The sequence below is a fragment of the Neoarius graeffei genome, chromosome 13 (genome assembly GCF_027579695.1).
Source record: "Neoarius graeffei isolate fNeoGra1 chromosome 13, fNeoGra1.pri, whole genome shotgun sequence".
Classification (NCBI taxonomy): domain Eukaryota; kingdom Metazoa; phylum Chordata; class Actinopteri; order Siluriformes; family Ariidae; genus Neoarius; species Neoarius graeffei.
Window position 1 is genome coordinate 29,283,397 of NC_083581.1, and position 18,303 is coordinate 29,301,699.

Consider the following 18,303-nt stretch of genomic DNA (forward strand, 5'->3'; position numbering starts at 1 on the left):
CGCACAAAACTTGATCATTGTTTTGTCAAATTTTTTGCTAACGAGTTAACAATTAGGCCAAATTAACTAATTCTCCAGGCCTCTCGCTAGAATTGTATCTCCTATCTGATTTCTCATCCGATTCCAGTTCTGATCGATGTTTCGGGTCGATCTTCCCTTGAGGAACAAAACTTGCTTGTTTGCTGATTTTCCTGTTGTAAACAAACCGTTTACAACTTTATTTTCAGTTAAATAGTATCTCCTCCCTCAGTTCTCAATGCATTTCAGTTCTGATTGTTTTATTTGAAAGAACTAGTCCTTCTGTACAAAACTTGGTCATTGTATTGGCAATTTTTTGCTAACAAATTAGTAATTAGGTCAACTTAAAGATTTTTCCATCCAAGATGGCGCCGCAGACGGCCGTCACGGGACTTTGCGCTCTCGTACTTTCTATGTTTTATAATGCCTACACATTCTGGTCCTGATAGGAGCGAAACGGGTGGGTGTTTTTTCCTCTCATCTCTCATTTCTCAGCCTCTCCCTTCCTGACAAGCCTCGCTCCTGCTTTGCTTCTGCGGACTCGTCTCGTCTGAGAGACCCTTCCTGCACTGTTCTCCGAATCGAAATTATGGATTTGATCAACTGGTCACTTCATGCAATTGACACAATCTTCTCGACGAGAAGTCTGGGTTCGGGGGAACCTGCCTGTCCTGCCGGAACGTTTGCAGCCGGATACACCATGGATGCCTGGGAGAAGTGGCGTGTGGTGTGCTTGGCGATTCTTTCCGTGGAGGACATTGAGGATATTTTACCTATTCGGAACCATGATCACAGGATTTTTGCTGATTGGACTTGGCATTGCCCTGGTGTATCGAGGAAATCAGTTAACGGTGGCAGCTGTTCAAAGCCCCACAAAATGATTGAGGCGGTGGGCAGAGCTGTCGGCGCTCAGACTGTGGCTGTTCAGAACTTGAGTCGCAACATTGATAACATCACGGAGAAGTTGATGGCTTTGCAAAGAGAAATGGATCATTTTGGTGGCCAGAATGGACAAGCGGGTTAAGCGAAAAAGGACACGTCTACCCATCTTAAGTCTAAACAAATTCCAATCTCATCTTGGCTCTCCCAGCCAGCACTGCCTTCAAGGCCGTCACTGTAGAAACGCGATTCTCCCCCTGGAGTTCACTGCAGTGAGACTCTGTGTGTGTGTGTGTGTGTGTGGTTTTTTTCCCCTATACTTTCTTTCTGTCTGTACTATGAAAGCTAAGTCGAACCGGAGTCAAATTCCTCGTGTGTGTAACATACCTGGCAATAAAGTGCTTCTGATTCTGATTCTCTTCTGACTAGAATTGTATCTCCTCTCATTGATCATGCTAATTCAGTTCGGTTCGATGTTTTGGGTAGATCTTCCCTTGGGGAACAAAATTTAGCCCTTTGTTGATTTCCCTGTTGTAAACGGTGCGTCATGGAGGTTGGTCCTCTCTCACATTGTCACATTTCAGTTCCGTTTGATGTTTTGGTCGTCACGGTTGTTTGGATGGCAGGCCAGAGGAGCTCCTATGTCCTTGACGTTCTGGTTGTAATATGTGATCTCATTGGCAATTAACGAGAACCAATGGAATGGCGCGACACAATTTTGATTCGTCATCATTACCGTGTCGTTCCATTGGCTCTCGGCTTCACTTAATATGACTGACTGTTTGACGCTGTATACTTGTATCTCCTGTGCCGAAACCAGCTGAAGCGAGATCAGAAGAGCAAATCCAACAGCGTTCAACGATTACTTTGCAATGGAGTAGTTTTAAGAACTAAAATCAGTAGACGACCACGTGAATCAGTAGACTTGGCAAGTACGCAGTATCAACGCAACTATAAATGGATAAAAAGTATATCCTTCTTTCAAAGAAAGACAGTAAACGAGACATCCTAAAAGTTGCGGTGTGCCTCTCACCTCCTGGTGGTGGTTTGTTCTTTGAAGTGAGGATGACGAAGCCAAAGCCCTCGTTGTCTTTGCGCTGCAGCGTGACGTCATACGGCTCGGGCTGGGACAGAACGGGAGCGCCTGCATGAGGATGTCTGGGAGAGCCGTTAACCTGAGGGGGAGTTGTCTGGGGCTGGCCACCGTCATCCTCTCTTCCTTCTGCAGCAGGAAAAACACAGCCATCATCTGGGTGTACGGCATCGGGTCAAACCCATTATTACTCAATCACAAGTCACGTTAACGCCGAATGTTAAGCATGGAGCCGCACAGGATGTCGTTCCTGCTGACTGCTGTGAGCCTTTGCAACTTTGCCAGGAGTCGTCAGCCTGTGAGTTACTATAGACACACATGCTAATGGTACCTTATTATTATATAACAGTTATTATAAATGTGTGTATTTAGAGAACACTTTAAACCTTAAAAAACCCCACACTTTTAATGCATACACCACAGCTTATTTGACTTTGCATTTGTTTTAAATTTCTTTTAAGATATTTTTTGGGGCTTTTTTCACCTTTATTATTGGATAGGACAGTGTAGAGACAGGAAATGAGCGGGAGAGAGAGACGGGGAGGGATTGGGAAATTACCTTGGGCCGGAATAGAACCCGGGTCCCCGGATTTATGGTATGGCGCCTTATCCACCTGAGCCACGACGCCCCCTTTTTCTTTCTTTTTAATTCCCCCCTGGGTTGGTCAGATTTGCTACTGCAACGTGTAGCAGGAAGTTAATCAGCAAAGACCAAAGGAAGGAATTAAAGGAAAGAAGGAAGGAAGAAAGAAATAAGCAAGTATGTAAGGAATAAAATAAAATAAAGAACCAAGGATGGAAGTAGGAAAGATGAGACTCTGACCGATATCCATATTTGAGGATTTAAAAATCCAGTAATGATACATCAGCTGATATTCTTTATTTATTTTCCAGAAACAAAGATTTACCTTAATATTTGTTACGTGTAGTTATTTAAGAGTCCTCGCCAACATATGGCATAATGCAGTTTAAATATAAACTTTTAAAAGAATTTAATTTAATAAAAATTTTAAAGAATCCGATCCATACAGTATGTCATGTCCCAAACGTGTGCGCTAACAGCAGTGTGGTCACAGTGTGCCCTCTGGTGGACAAACTGCACAACGACAACACTCGTAACCTTCGAAAGATCCATCTTCTGACGCTCCGTTTCTTTTTTAATTACCATTTTAATCGTCATCATACCGATTTACCCACAGTTAGATCATATCGGCTGATAATATCGGCACGCTGATTAATCGGTCGGGCTCTGGTTAAAACAATTAAAGGAAGGAAGGAATAGTGGGAGGGATCTTCATCTTTCAGTGTATTTGGAAAGGTGACAGTTTCACGCAGTCTCTCTCACTCTCACACACAAACTATACATGTTTATTCCATCCACATTCACTGGATATGAGCAACTGCATGCTCTGATTGGCTACTCGACTACAAGGATATCAGCTCATATACCATGAGTAGAGAAAAACAAAATGGTGGAGCGCATCAAGGTCAGATACATCACTTTGTTCTCAAATATTTAAAAGAAACAGAAATGGATAAATAAAATATACTCAACCACACACCCCCTTAAGGTTGGTTTGCCAACCGCCAAAAAACCCCTAAAGAAGAGCAACAAAATGGCGGAACGTGTTGCCGAACTAACCGAGGATGAAATAAAAACTCTACTCGAAAATAACCCCCCTTCCCCCCAAAAAAAAGGCAACAAAATATGGAATGAAAGTATTTGATGGTAAGAATGCATCTTTTATTTTTCAAGAATTATCGCATTTTTCACAAATTGTTCCTGTCATTTCGAAATGATTTTGTCGAACGTTTTGGATAAAGTTTTTATTTATCGAATTTGCAAAAAAGAAAAATGCTCCGTTTCTAAAAATCCAGTGAATGTGGATAGAATAAAACGGTTATTCCACTCAATCTTGTCATACATGGCTTATAGACAACTCGGTGCTACGCGCCTCGTCGGCTATCAGCTCACGTACGATTCGATTTCATGGAATAACTTAAACATTGTATACAGTTTATATAACAGTGTAAACGTTTGTATAATTTTAGGACAAAACATACGTCAACATTTATTTTACAGATGTTGCTTCATTATTACATGCATATGTGGACAGCAGCTTTGAGATCCTTTCGGTTTTAAAATCTGATGAGGTTTTTTTTTTTTTAAACTTGTACATCTATTTTTATGAGCTGCCTTCATTCATGAGCCTCGTGACCCGACATTCTTCTGGATCTTTCATCATCAACGGTGCTGAGACCAGGGAGACGATTTAAAGCAACGCGGTGCTAGTTTTCATGGCACCAGACAGTTTTAGTTCAGTGGGTATGTAAATACACAAGTGTGTACACTGAACACACACCTGTGTAGAGGAACTTCCTGCGCACAGTGAGCATGACCTGGCCGTTGCGTGCGGCGTTGGTCATCAGCTCCAGGACCTGCTTGTGGGATTTTCCTTTTACAGGAACACCATCAATACACAAGAGCTCGTCACCTGCCCGCAGACGCCCATCCTTCTCTGCTGCACCCAGCGGAACGATAGCACCAATGTACACCTACAGAGAGACAGAGACAGAGAGAGAGAGAAAGAGAGAATGTCTCTTAATTTGTAGAACATTAATTCTGCTTAGCATCTACATTTTAGCCTGACCTGAATTTATCTTTTTATGTAATCGGCCTTTTAGGGTATTACCTCTTTTCTTATGAATAATTAATTTTCTACTTAAAGTTTCTATTTTATTATATTCATGACTTTCCATGCACTGGTTCGCTGGCTGAGCACGGCGCATTTGGGTGTGGCTGCAGGGTAGTTTCATGTGGTTTTTCGAGCCTTGCTGCCTCGTGTGGGTTCTTTGGGTGTGGCTAGTGCGCTGATGTATGCAAGGTAGTGATTACTGTGTATGTACCGTATATATTTCTGGCTTTCCCCAATGTGCAGATACGCGTTGCCCTGCCGCGCCGTGCTCTCACTTGTACACATACACAAATCAATGCCATAAACTGAACAATGCAGAGTACTTTTCACACCTAAATATCTCCTATTCCCCTCTGAAAATGAGTAGCAACTATAGAAATGGAGTCAACAGGAAATCTTTTGGTGGAGAGGGTGGAGACCTCGACTGGCTATCGTAGCCTGCAGGGAATCGGCCGTCAGACATTCTGTCGCATGTCCCAGACCCGGTGAAATGTAACTGAACTGTCTTGGCCAGCCCTAAGGGTCCCATCTGCATCTAATCATTGCTGAGGAGTGTGCTCCCATCACCCAATCAAGCATCTAGCCAGAGCAGGTCATGATATATTTTACCATATTAACATGCCATTGTTGTGTGTTATGCCTGATGTAAAGACTCTCGTCTCTGCGAGCCTACCACACAGATTTAATACTTGTCATTTTTAGGGCATACCCAACAACCTGTGTTTTCTTTCTCTCTCTCTCCCCCCCCAATCTGTCCCTCTGAGTTACATGTTGATCCTGGGATTGAGATGCTGGCCTCTTCTGCCCCTCGGACCTGCTTGATCCATCGTGGTGCCCTGTGTCTGGTCGGAGTTTTATCGCACCGCTCCTGTGAAGGACGGCCCCATGAGGACAGTTGAGGGTTATACCTGTTAAAACTGTTAATATTATAGTCAGGCTGTCTGTTGTTGCCCAAATGAGGATGGGTTCCCTTTTGAGTCTGGTTCCTCTCGAGGTTTCTTCCTCATGTCGTCTGAGGGAGTTTTTCCTTGCCACCGTCGCCACAGGCTTGCTCATTGGGGATAGATTAGGGACAAAATTAGCTCATGTTTTAAGTCGTTCAAATTCTGTAAAGCTGCTTTGCGACAATGTTTATTGTTAAAAGCGCTATACAAATAAACTTGATTTGATTTGAAATGGGAAGATACTGTAATATATACGTCTAGACCAGGGGTTCTCAACCTTTTCTGCTTTACGGCCCACTTATTCATACTTGTAACGAGTCGGGGCCCATTAAAAAGATCCCCAATTATTTTGGCTCATCTGTTCTATTAGAATCTAATAATCTATTGTAAAGTGCATTAATGGGACGCAACATCACTCCCTGTTACAGACGGGAGCCCAGGAATTAAATAAATGAAATAAAAGCAAACTGTTTTTAACTGTAGGTATTGTATTTAAAACTGTTGGGATGTGCCAGAAGCCAAACCATGCATGCAGAGTATTCTCAGTCAAAAGGGATTAATGATTTTCAAGTTTTTTAAGACTGTATATATTTTGAGTCTTTTGTATTTGTAATTATTTGGATCTGTACATGCACGACCCCACCAGCTCTGCTGATCAACTTGTCATGTTTAAATAAAGTCATTCATTACGAGTTGGAAAACGATCTATCCGCTGAGTTCCCCGACATCTCAAACTACCTGGTGCTGCAGACACGGACACGCAGATGAAAACCTGAAAGAGCACAACTTTTGATGTGGCTGGGTTAAAGATCTGAGGATCAGGACACGACAACATAAATCCTGTATCATTTATACCCAGGTAAGGAGGCATTTCTGGGTTTTTTGTATGCATCTTTGCGATGGTTGCTAGGACACCACAATTTTTAGTATCGGGTGTAAACAAACAACAGCTGCTTGAGTCTCAATCCTCCCTGCTCTTCTCTTCCAACAGGCATCACAGATCCATATAATTTATCCACAAATGTATTTATTTATTCATTGTGTGCACGCTCAGTCTGTGTGCACGCACGCTCTCTCTGTGTGTGCGCGCATGCAGATTAAATACAGAGGAGGAATGTGACAAAATAAAGGCTTGTTCTTCTTAATTTACCCACAAAATGTATTTATTCCACTTGAAGTGGTCGGCAAACCAGCTACCGGATTTGGGACCACAAAACATCCTGAACTCAAGTCAAGTCAAGTCAACTTTATTGTCAAATATGCTATGCATGCTCGACATACAGCACAGATGAAACTTCAGTCCTCTCTGACCCACGGTGCAAACAGGCAATGCAATAAATAAAAATAGAAGAATTGAAAAAACAAACAATATAAACAGAATAAACACTCTAGATAAGAACTAGACATAGACTAAACACTCAAACAGTATAAACACTCTAGATAAGAACTATTTAGTATTTGGCTTCAAACTTTAAGAAAAAAAAAAAACAACATTCGCAGCCCACTAGATGGTGCTTTGTTGAGAAACACTGGTCTAGACTATCCTGGTACTCAACCCGGAGGTGAAAATAAAGTGTTTCGCTGCGTGTGATGACTGCCATTCGCAACCATACATAAAACCACGTTCTCAACACTGGTTGCTAGATGGCGCTGTTGCATGATTTGACCTCACTTCTGTTCCTGGCATCCTGGAATTGGAAAATGACGAGGCGTGCTATGAAGCAGTTTCATTTCAAATCTAAGTTTGCCCTTTAAATTTTGCCCCTTGAATATTTGACAAGGTTTATAAAAAAAAAAAAAAGCAAATTTAATAATGTTGAATTGTGCCTCAAATCAGCCCGAGATGCCACCAGAATGCACTTTTGAAGTCTCTAATTTCAAACTTTTCCCAGACCCCCCCCAGCAGCCGTCAACTCTTATGGGCTGAGCATCAGTAGCGCCACTCTGATATTTTTTTTCCCCCTGGGGAAAGCCCCGTGTGTGTGTGGGTGAGTGGGTGGGTAGGTAGGTCGGTGGGTTGGTACAGTAGGTGGGTCAGTGGGTTGGTAGGTGGGTCAGTAGGTCTTTATGGGGCCCCCCCCCCAAAAAAAAACATTTGCTATAAACCATGTTTGTATATTGACAACTTACTTTTTTATTTATTACCTTTCCTTACTTTCTTTTTAAAAATATTATTATTAATTATTTATTGAGCTATTACTTTTTTGGTAGCCTTCATCTCAAGGGATTTTATTCCTGTTTCCAGGCTCCCATCAGCACCTGCTAGTTGTATTATCATCATTTTCTTTGTCTTATTATTTCTTGTAAAATTGTAATTTGTTATTCTGTACTGTAAAATCATTAAAGCAAACAACATTTACGATAAAAAAAAATCTAAAATATCTATTTTGCACGTTAAGAAATATGCCGGACGAAGGCAGCACTCACAGGCTGATCTGTTCCTTCCCCGCCCAACACTCTGAAGCCAAAGCCGGACTCCTGGTTCCTTTTAATAAACACGTCCAGTTCCTTGGTGTTGGTAGCTGCGGGCACAAATGGACAGGGTTAAAGGGTCAAAAGTCATGATACTCTACCATCTCCAACTAGTACACAATACAATCAGTATCTACAGTACAGTATCACATCACTGTTAACTATGACACCAGATACTACGATGCTGTTACTAAACCATGACAACTAACTATATCATAGCATCACTAATTATTATCCAATCATTCACTGCAATGCCTCCCAGATACTACTACACTAGCCCAACTAAACAAAACAAATGTTATACATTGACTAGTAAACTATACCATCATTAACTACTAATTACACTACTACACCAGCTGCTACATTGCAATTCCATCTAACTACAACCCCAAATCAGAAAACGTTAGGACGGTATGTTGAATTTGAAATTAAAACTGAGAACACTTATTTATAAAATCATCTCTGACCTCTATTGCACTCAAAACAATACAACAGCACATTATTTGATATTTTACCTCATTAATATTGTTTTTTTCCCCCCAAAATAGCCAATTTCAGTTTTGATTCTTGCAACACATTTCAAAAAAAGTAAAGCATTTACCGCTTTATCATGTTTCCATTCCTTCTCACAACACTTAAAAGACGTTTATGAACTGAAGACACCAAGTGATGAAGTGTTTCAGGTGTTATTTTGTCCCGTTCTTCCTGCAAACAGGTCTTAAAGGAACAGTCCACCGTACTTCCATAATGAAATATGCTCTTATCTGAATTGAGACGAGCTGCTCCGTACCTCTCCGAGCTTTGCGCGACCTCCCAGTCAGTCAGACGCAGTCAGACGCGCTGTCACTCCTGTTAGCAATGTAGCTAGGCTCAGCATGGCCAATGGTATTTTTTGGGGCTGTAGTTAGATGCGACCAAACTCTTCCGCGTTTTTCCTGTTTACATAGGTTTATATGACCAGTGATATGAAACAAGTTCAGTTACGCAAATTGAAACGTAGCGATTTTCTATGCTATGGAAAGTCCGCACTATAATGACAGGCGTACTAACACCTTCTGCGCGCTTCGGCAGCGCATTGATACGGAGCTCAGATATCAATGTGAGCGCTCGGATAGGTACGGAGCAGCTCGTCTCAATTCAGATAAGAGCATATTTCATTATGGAAATACGGTGGACTGTTCCTTTAAGGTGTGCGGCAGTATGGAGTCGTCATCGGCATATTTTTCATTTCAAAATTCGCCACGTTCTCTATTGGGGACAGAGGGAACACACCCTCTTCTTCCACAGCCCTGCCTTTGTAATGTGTACAGAATGTGGTTTTGCATTGTCTTGTTGAAATCCCCCTGGAAAAGATGTCGTCTTGAAGGCAGCATATGTTGCTCTAAAATCTCAATGTACTTTTCTGCATTAATGTTCCATCACAGAAATGTACCGGTAAGTTACCTTTGCCAAAGGCACTGACACAACCCCATACCATGACACGCCCTGGCTTTTGGACTTGTTCCTGGTAACAATCTGGATGGTCCTTTTTGTCTTTTGTCTGGAGCAGAGGTCTGCGCGGGACAGAATTTTCAGTCCCGCTCCCGCCTGCGCCCGCATTGTGCAGTCCCGCTCCCGCAAAGAATTATGATTTTCAGTCCCGCTCCCGCCCGCCATATTTTGTCCCGCTCCTGCCCGCAAATCCCGCATGATGCAGACGCTCGCGTTATTTCTCACGAAAGTTCCTGTCATTGGCTTGGGGAATTAAACATGCTGAGCTTAGCTGAGCTCTCCACTGACCGATCCTTCATTTATTGTAAGTTTATTGTTTAGACTCTGACATTCTGCTGACACATTCCAAGTTGAGCGCTGCATGCGCTCATGATTGACAGCTCTCGCTTTGATTGACAGCTCTCGCTTTGCGCACTCGCACTCCTGAGTCTGTGGCGTTATGATTCCAACCGCGATTTCATTCTCCTCTCATATGAAGTGTTGCGCAACCACAACCAGCTCCTCAGATTATACACTGTCTATTTCTCGCTTTAAATTGAACAATCTGTGCGATACACAGTCCTTTTTAATACTAGTTATACTTTTTAATACTTAGGACTAATACTCTTGACTTTTTAATGGTAAATATACCTCTTTTTAAAGCAGCACTTACTTCTGAAGCACTGTGAGCTTCACTAGAGGAGCTCTGCTCTTCTGCCATGGTCGGAGATCTCAAACACAGAAGAGCGGAAAGGAATCGGAAACGTACGCGAGATTAGACCACATCCGCAAATTTAGGCATCTTAAAATGTTTTTATTAATGCCAAATAAAATATCCAGCACAAATTATATATGATAGACATAAATTAATAATTAATAAATTTTATTTTAAACACGTTTTTAGTTAGCGGGACTGCAGCTTAATCACCTCTCCCGCCCGCGCCCGCATTGTGCACTCCCCCTCCTGCCCGCGCCCGCAATGAGCTTTCAAAATTTGTCCCGCGCCGCACTTATTTGCATCGGGTCCCGCGGGACTCCCGCGGGAGTGCAGGGCTCTAGTCTGGAGCACATGGCATCCATTTCTTACATAGAAAGACCTGGAATACTGACTCGTCTGACCACTATACATGTTTCCACTGTGTGAGGGTCAATGTGAGTATCTCTTGAACTGTACCTGCATGAGATTTTATGCGTTGTGTTGGTGCTACATGATTGGCTGACTGGATAAGTCGACAAAAGAGAAAGTATACAGCTGTTCCTAATGAAGTGTGGATTTTGGAAAACAGGTCCAATGTCAGAATTCCCTTGGAAGTGGAAGGAAAGTGTAAACAATACCATAAACTATTTTACCCATCGTGATACTCTACGATATGCACAACGGAATTAACTACTATATTATACCCCATTTTAAATACAATACTGCACTGTAATTAACCAACATCCTGTTGTGCCCTTAACTACCATACAACACTGCTCAGGTATGTGACTGCTGTATGTGGGTGCGTTATATGTAGATGTGACTCACGCTTGCTGTCAAGGATGGCTTTGGATTTGAGATAGAGTTCAGACGGGTCCAGTTTGGGCGAGCTGGAGCGTACCATGTTGGGAGGGAAGGGCAGCGACTGGGGAGGAGCTGTGGGTAGCGACTGGGGAAGAGGCTCAACAGGACTCGGACTGTCCGTGCTGGTGGTTGTTTCTTGCTTCTGGGTCACTGGCATTGGCACTGCCGTGGCACACTAACAAAGAAACGCAATTCTTCAGCTCCAGCATCTCAGGAAGTTCTCACCAACTATTAATATACAGTATTCATCACAGAGGCTTGCTGTGCAGTATATCAGGAATTTGCATACTTCAGTAGTTGTGATCAAAGCTTGTGCCCGAAATTCAGAAATTTTACCACACTACAGCACAAGCTAGACTCAAACCTGCATCGATAATATTCCATGAATAAAGCCTTGTGAATTAGGAGCTAGTGAATAATGTAGCACCATGTTGAGCCTCGGCCCAGCTACGGCACGGCCGGTTCATTATTCAGCACACGCGTCATCACTGAGAGCGCGGCCTGATATCATTAAACTCTAAACCCTGAAGCGGGTGTGCGTGTGTTCATTCTCAACAATTCTGTGATTAAAAGTGGTTAGATGAACTTACAGGCTTCAGAGACTTCACAGGAGACGTCTGACCTGCGGGAGGAGAGATCGAGTGAGAGGAGAAAAATGAGAATGGCGGAACAGAACATGTCAGGAAGGGAGAAAGAACAGAAGACTAGAGGGGCAATAACTGGAAACAGATTAAAAGCTTAGGAATCGGGGCCCAAAAAAAAAAAAAAAAGAGCACTTATTTCATAAGTCAAGTACACTCAGAAGAACAGACACCAAGAACAAGAGGTTGAACAGAAATCCACATGCTGTATTATTATAGCTATAAGTACATTATATTTACAATGGATTTGGGAAGTACAGGGTTCCTACACATTTTCAAATTTAAAATTCCAGACTTTTTCCATACGCAAATTCTCAGGTTTGGAGACTTCAGCGAACAAACAACTACTCATATATTTAAAAGAATTACTTGAAAAATCAAACAGGTACTCACATTATGACATACCACCAAAATGCATACCATATTTAGCTTGGCCTAAAATTTGTATCAGTGCCCTGTTTTTGTCATAAATATATATACACCGTATTTTTCGGACTATAAGTCGCACTTTTTTTCATGGTTCGGCTGGCCATGCGACTTATACTCCGGTGCGACGTATATATGTTTTTTTTTTTCCACCGCGGAATAACTGGAGCTGATGCTGAGTCTGACGACAGCCACGCAGAAGAAGAGGAAACGGCGCTTCATCTGCCGCTGGAGTTGGCAGAGTTGTTCAGAAGCGACACCGAGGATGAGGAATTCAATGGATTTGCTGATTTGGAGTGAAATCATCAGCTTGATAAACTTGATTGACCTGTGTTTTATTATTAATGATAGGCCTATAGTTATTTAAATAAGTTATGTAGTGATTTTAGGCAGTGCTTAATTTGTGAAGTGGGAGGTCCCGGAACGCAGGAGGTGGGTGGGTCCGGCGACTCAAAAAAAAAAAAAAAAAAGGCGGGGGATGGTTTACTAACTTTACGCACATGCGCTTATTGTGTGTGTAAAATAATAATAATAATAATATCAGACATTATGATCTTAGAAAACGCTTTAGTGACAAACAGTTACAGACAGTAATATGTCGTTATATTCATCTCATCTCATTATCTGTAGCCGCTTTATCCTTCTACAGGGTCGCAGGCAAGCTGGAGCCTATCCCAGCTGACTACGGGCGAAAGGCGGGGTACACCCTGGACAAGTCGCCAGGTCATCACAGGGCTGACACAGACACAGACAACCATTCACACTCACATTCACACCTACGGTCAATTTAGAGTCACCAGTTAACCTAACCTGCATGTCTTTGGACTGTGGGGGAAACCGGAGCACCCGGAGGAAACCCACGCGGACACGGGGAGAACATGCAAACTCTGCACAGAAAGGCCCTCGCCGGCCCCGGGGCTCGAACCCGGACCTTCTTGCTGTGAGGCGACAGCGCTAACCACTACACCACCGTGCCGCCCACTGTCGTTATATTATATTATAAAATATTAATTTTTATTAGTCTATATATTACATTTATCTTCTAAAATAACAGACTGTACTCATCACAACTGGTTTATTTCACCATTGGAGATCAGATCACACAAGACATGAGTTAAATGACTCACTTTAAGGATTTAAGTAGGGGATTTAAAAGCGGTTGTTGTTGGGTTTTTTTTTTCACTAGATGGTTGTTTTTACTACCGTACCTGTCTTTGGAGATGATATACCTATAGCCTACTTGACCTCTGATTTGATGAAATAAAATTCGACAAAAATGAAGAATGACACTCCTCGATGATGACTACAGCTTTAATAACACAGATGAAAGAGCCATGGGGCGATAATAAGCCCTACCGGTAAAAATATTCTAAAAGCAAACTGATTAATGCATCAGTAATAGGCTACTAATATTAGTTATAATAATAATATAGGCTATTAGTAATAACGATAGTGATCGTATTAAAGATAGTAGTAGATATTTAAAATAATCAGACTAGGCTACTTACAGGGCAAAGGGTGCGTTATCACTGCTCAGCTGTTCGTTTATTAAATAAACAATGCAGTCGCGCAGTAACCACGCGCCGCTTATCAGATACAATCACAGATTCTATGGATAGAATAACCCTTCAAAAAAGTGCGACTTATAGTCCGGTGCGACGTATATACGTTTTTTTCGTCTTCATAATGCATTTTTTGGCTGATGCAACTTAAACTCCGGAGCGACGTATAGTCCGGAAAATACGGTACACATTACACAAAATACAGGATGCCACTCTGACGCACACGTATCTGATGCACACTTCGAGACCTTAAAACACAGGTGTGTGAAGATGTCAAGCACATACAGGATGTCCTGAAAAAAAAATGTATACACACTTTTAATCACTGCAAAGTACTGTGTGTGTTGATTAAAATCCATGTAATTTTCAAAGAGTAATAGAATTTACAGACATTTTATTATTTAGTCACCGCCTGTTCTCAAACGGACATCCAGTCTGGTCCAGTCACTGCTGACAATGCAAATCACGTTCAGTTCTCTTGGTATTTTTGGACATTCACTTTCAGTGACTGTTGCAGGTCTCATAGCGTAGACTATAAACATCAGTTAGAGGCAGCGATAAAACAATAAAGTGATGTCTGTAAATTCTATTACACCTTGAAAATGAAATGAATTTTAATAAACACTTACTTCACAATGATTCAAAGTGTGTATACATTTTTATATGTATGTTAGCGTACACAGCCTTCATATTTTTGTTGGCAGTTTTTTTTTGTCTCGGGTCGCTTGTTTTCAGGGTCCATGTGCCTTATTTTTCTAGCAAATTCTGGCAACACTGCCAAATAAGCCATAAGCATTTTTACACTGACTGGAGCTATGATGTGTGTTCACGCGTGTTCAAGAGGCGTTTTGTAGCAGGGGTTTTTTTTCCTGCGTCTTGTCCAAAGTCTTGCAAGAAGCAAGCAGGTTCAGGGGGTGTGGCGGAGCGCATGCCAGTACAACAGAACACCCGTTTCCCTCCCTCCGCATTTCAACACGTTTCTTTGGCAAAATTCAACTGAATGTCGGAATGTTGAGCTTCATTTTACTATGTAGCGGCAAAGGTCTGGAAACGCAAATATTTCTCCATACCCTAATTTCCATTTTCCATACTTTTCCAGACCTGGAAAATACTAAAATCAAATTCCATACTGCGTAGGAACCCTGGAAGTATTCACACCCCTTCGGTTTTTACCCACTTCATTGTGTTACAGATTTAAGTTAAAATCGATTAAGAGCAATTCCAGCGTTATGGATGTGACACTTGAACTCAAAATGGCAACAAATGACCCAGTGCATGTTTTATTGTCTCCCAGTATTTAAACAGGTGTTGCATATTTTAAGGCTGTACCATACTGGAGAAGTGATAGAACAAGAACAATTCCCATAGTACATCTAGGGCATGCCAGAAAACGCCAATAAAAGATGCGTTATGGATGTGACAGAAAAAGTATCACTTTTCTTGGGTGACTGTACATTTTTATCAAACTCTGTGAAATTGTAAACCTAATGTCGAAATGGAGATATCCATTTGATAGAGGGGTCCAAGGTGAATATTAAAAAATCTTTGTTTAAAATATTTTATATTTCATGCAGAGTTTCGGAAGGAAAAGCCAGCGTTATGGATGTGACGAAATTCCGTTATGGATGTGACGCGTCTGAAATAGACATGGCATATGTTTAGAAAATCAGCAATTTAACCACCATAACCCTTTGAAAAACTCTCTAAATATCAGCTAAAACTATCAAAGTTCTTAAATAATATTTAGGATGGCTATTGTTTTGCTGTTTTGTGGATTTTAGCATACATTTCTGTGGCTTGTGGCAATAATATAGAATTGTACATGATCAAAGTTGATTTTAGCTTGGGTTTTACATTATAAGAAAGAAAGACTGACAGTGACATATTAGGTTGGTTACAAATTGGTTCAACTTATTCACATCTGTAAAATACAGGCCTAGGTGAGATCTCTGGGAGTGGTTTTGATGTATTACATGTTGCTTTATTTTTGCATGGTGAGGTTGACATTTACATGGAATTGCCCTTAATTCAATTGACACACAAGTGCTGTTCAGTACCGTGTCGAGGAATCTCTCTCAGCAGTTACAGCTTCAAATCCTCTTGAAGTCAAGCGCTCTACATGCCTTGCATACCAGGATTTCAAAGGTTTGTCCCATTGTTCCTTGCAGATCCTCTCAAGCTCAACTGGATTGGACGGACAGCATCTCTAAACTGCCGACTTCAGGTCTCTCTACAGATGTTCTATAAAGTCTGAGTTTTGGCTGGGCCACTCAAGGACATTCACAGACTTGTCCTGAAGCCACTTCGGTGCTGTCTTGGTTGTATGCTTCATGTCATTGTCATGTTGAACCTTCACCCCAGTCTGAGGTCATCTGCACTCTGGAGCTGGTGTTCTACAAGAACCTCAATCCTTACCTCAATTCTGACCAGTTTCCCTGTCCCTGCCGCTGAGAGGCACCCCCCACAGCTTGATGCTGCCACCACCATGCTTCACCATAGGGATAACTCTTCGAAGTGCCTAACCATAAAGCCCTGTTTGATGGAATATTTCTTCTGGCAGGTTCTCCTGTCTCTACTGTAGACTTCTGAAGATCTGTTAGTGGTCACTGGGTTCTGGGTCACATCCCTGACCAAGGTCCTTATAACACGGTTGATGAGTTGAGTTTGGCTGGGTAGTCAGTTCCAGCAAGATTTCTGGTGGGTCCAAACTTCTTAAAGTTCACAATGATGGAGCCCACTGTGCTCAAGGGAGCATTCAAAGCTTTAGAAATGGCTTTAAACCCTCGCTCATGGCTTGGATTTTGGTCCGACGTGCACTGTGAATTGTGGGACCTTTCTAAATCATGTCCAGTCAATTGAATTATGCGTAGCTGGACTCCAGTCAAGTTCGAGAAATGTCCCAAGATCACAAGCAAAGCAAACAAGATGCACTTGAGCTCAATTTATGCTGTGTTCACACTTATACCGGTACGAAAGTGGTATAACTGTATCGATACAAAGTATACCGGTACAGTTTAGTGCATCTGTCCACACTAGCGAGAAATGTTTGCGGTTTTCTTTCACGGTAGTTGAAATGCGCGTGCGCGAAATGTTTCCGTGGTTACCGAGTAACTTCCTTCCGAGAATATGGCGGATGAAACAACGTGTGTGTGCTTTTTGTTGTCAATGTAGTCTGTATTTCTGGTGGTCATTTATTCAGTCAAATCGTATAAAACGCACGAGGCAGTTGAGAAAGAAACAAAGAAAACGAATCTCCCTTTCTCCCCCCTCACTTTCTCCCTCTTTCCTTCTCTTCCCCTCCCTTTTCCCCTCTTCCTCCATTCTACCTCCCTCTTTCCCCCTCCCTCCCCTTTCTTTGCTCCATGTAGCTCCACGGTCGTTTTGAGGCATTTTGACGTTTTATTTACAGCTGGAAAGCGCGTGCGTATTGTATTGTATGAATAACCCGGAAGACGTAGGAATGGTTCATTGCGCTTGCGCATTATATTTGTATCGATACAGAGCCGCTTCATCTGTCCACACTACAGCGAAGCGCTACAGTACCGATACTGTACCGGTACGAAACCCATACATTTGTGGGTTTCGTACCGATACAGTTATACCGCTACAGTACCGGTATAGTTGCTAGTGTGGACAGGTGTCGCGGTACGAAAGTAGTTTCGTATCGGTACAAAATCCCTAGTGTGGACAGGGTATTAGAGTGTCTTAGCCAAGGCTCTTAATCCTCGTGTCCGAAATCACCCGCTCGTTCACTACTCCCTACTCACTATAGGGAATTACTATATAGAGGACTATATAGTGAGCTCACTGGTAAAATGAAGAAAAAACACTTTGACACTGCTCTGCCATGCCGTTATTTACATCATTACTGTCACACAATTAAAACGTTCCAGATCATTCGGCTGGTGGGTTTTCAAAATAAAATACACGAATGCATTTTTGTGATAAAGCCATATTATACTGAGCGTATAATTTCCCACATTAATCAAGACAAAGTACTTTGTGTCTGCTGCATCTTTCAGGTCCTTTAAATCAAGGCTGAATACTTACTTTCTTCTTTGCCGCTGCCTTTTATTAAATCAAATTGGAGGCTTTTGATTAATTCCTCGCTCTGCGCTCCGACTTTTATTCTTGTACTTTATCCCTTATTCCATTTGAGCTTTTTTCCTATTCTCTTACTATTTTTAATTGTACTTGAATATCCATTTATAATGCGTTTCTTCCTCTGTCTATTCACCCCAACACACTTTTTTTTTCCCCCCCAGCGTGACTGCAATGCATGATGGGATATATCGCTTGGCTAGTGATCATCGGTCGTACACTACTTTTCACGGTGCACTGCGGGATACTTTGAGTGCACTATATACGGTGTAATTATTCTCACTATAAATTCGGACAGTGCTACAAAATGGCGAACTCACAATATAGTGAGTTATTTCGGACACCGGGTATATGCATCTATATTAGAGATTTTAGTTGTATTATTATAATTAGAATAAAACAAAAGCTAAAAACGGTTTTGCTTTGTCGTTATGGATCAC

The 18,303-nt window shown here is 41.9% G+C and overlaps 1 protein-coding gene across 2 annotated transcripts in view; it reads right to left on the reverse strand.

The window, feature by feature from the left end:
• Positions 1-18,303, reverse strand: part of magi3a (membrane associated guanylate kinase, WW and PDZ domain containing 3a) — a 439,861-nt gene that overhangs the window by 23,802 nt on the left and 397,756 nt on the right. For both annotated transcript variants that reach the window (XM_060937472.1, XM_060937471.1), the window contains exons 11-15: positions 11,724-11,755; positions 11,098-11,308; positions 8,058-8,152; positions 4,354-4,546; positions 1,931-2,119 (exon numbers count right to left, since the gene is read on the reverse strand). In XM_060937472.1, the coding sequence (XP_060793455.1) occupies positions 1,931-2,119; positions 4,354-4,546; positions 8,058-8,152; positions 11,098-11,308; positions 11,724-11,755 (720 nt within the window). The remainder of the gene's footprint in view (positions 1-1,930; positions 2,120-4,353; positions 4,547-8,057; positions 8,153-11,097; positions 11,309-11,723; positions 11,756-18,303) is intronic.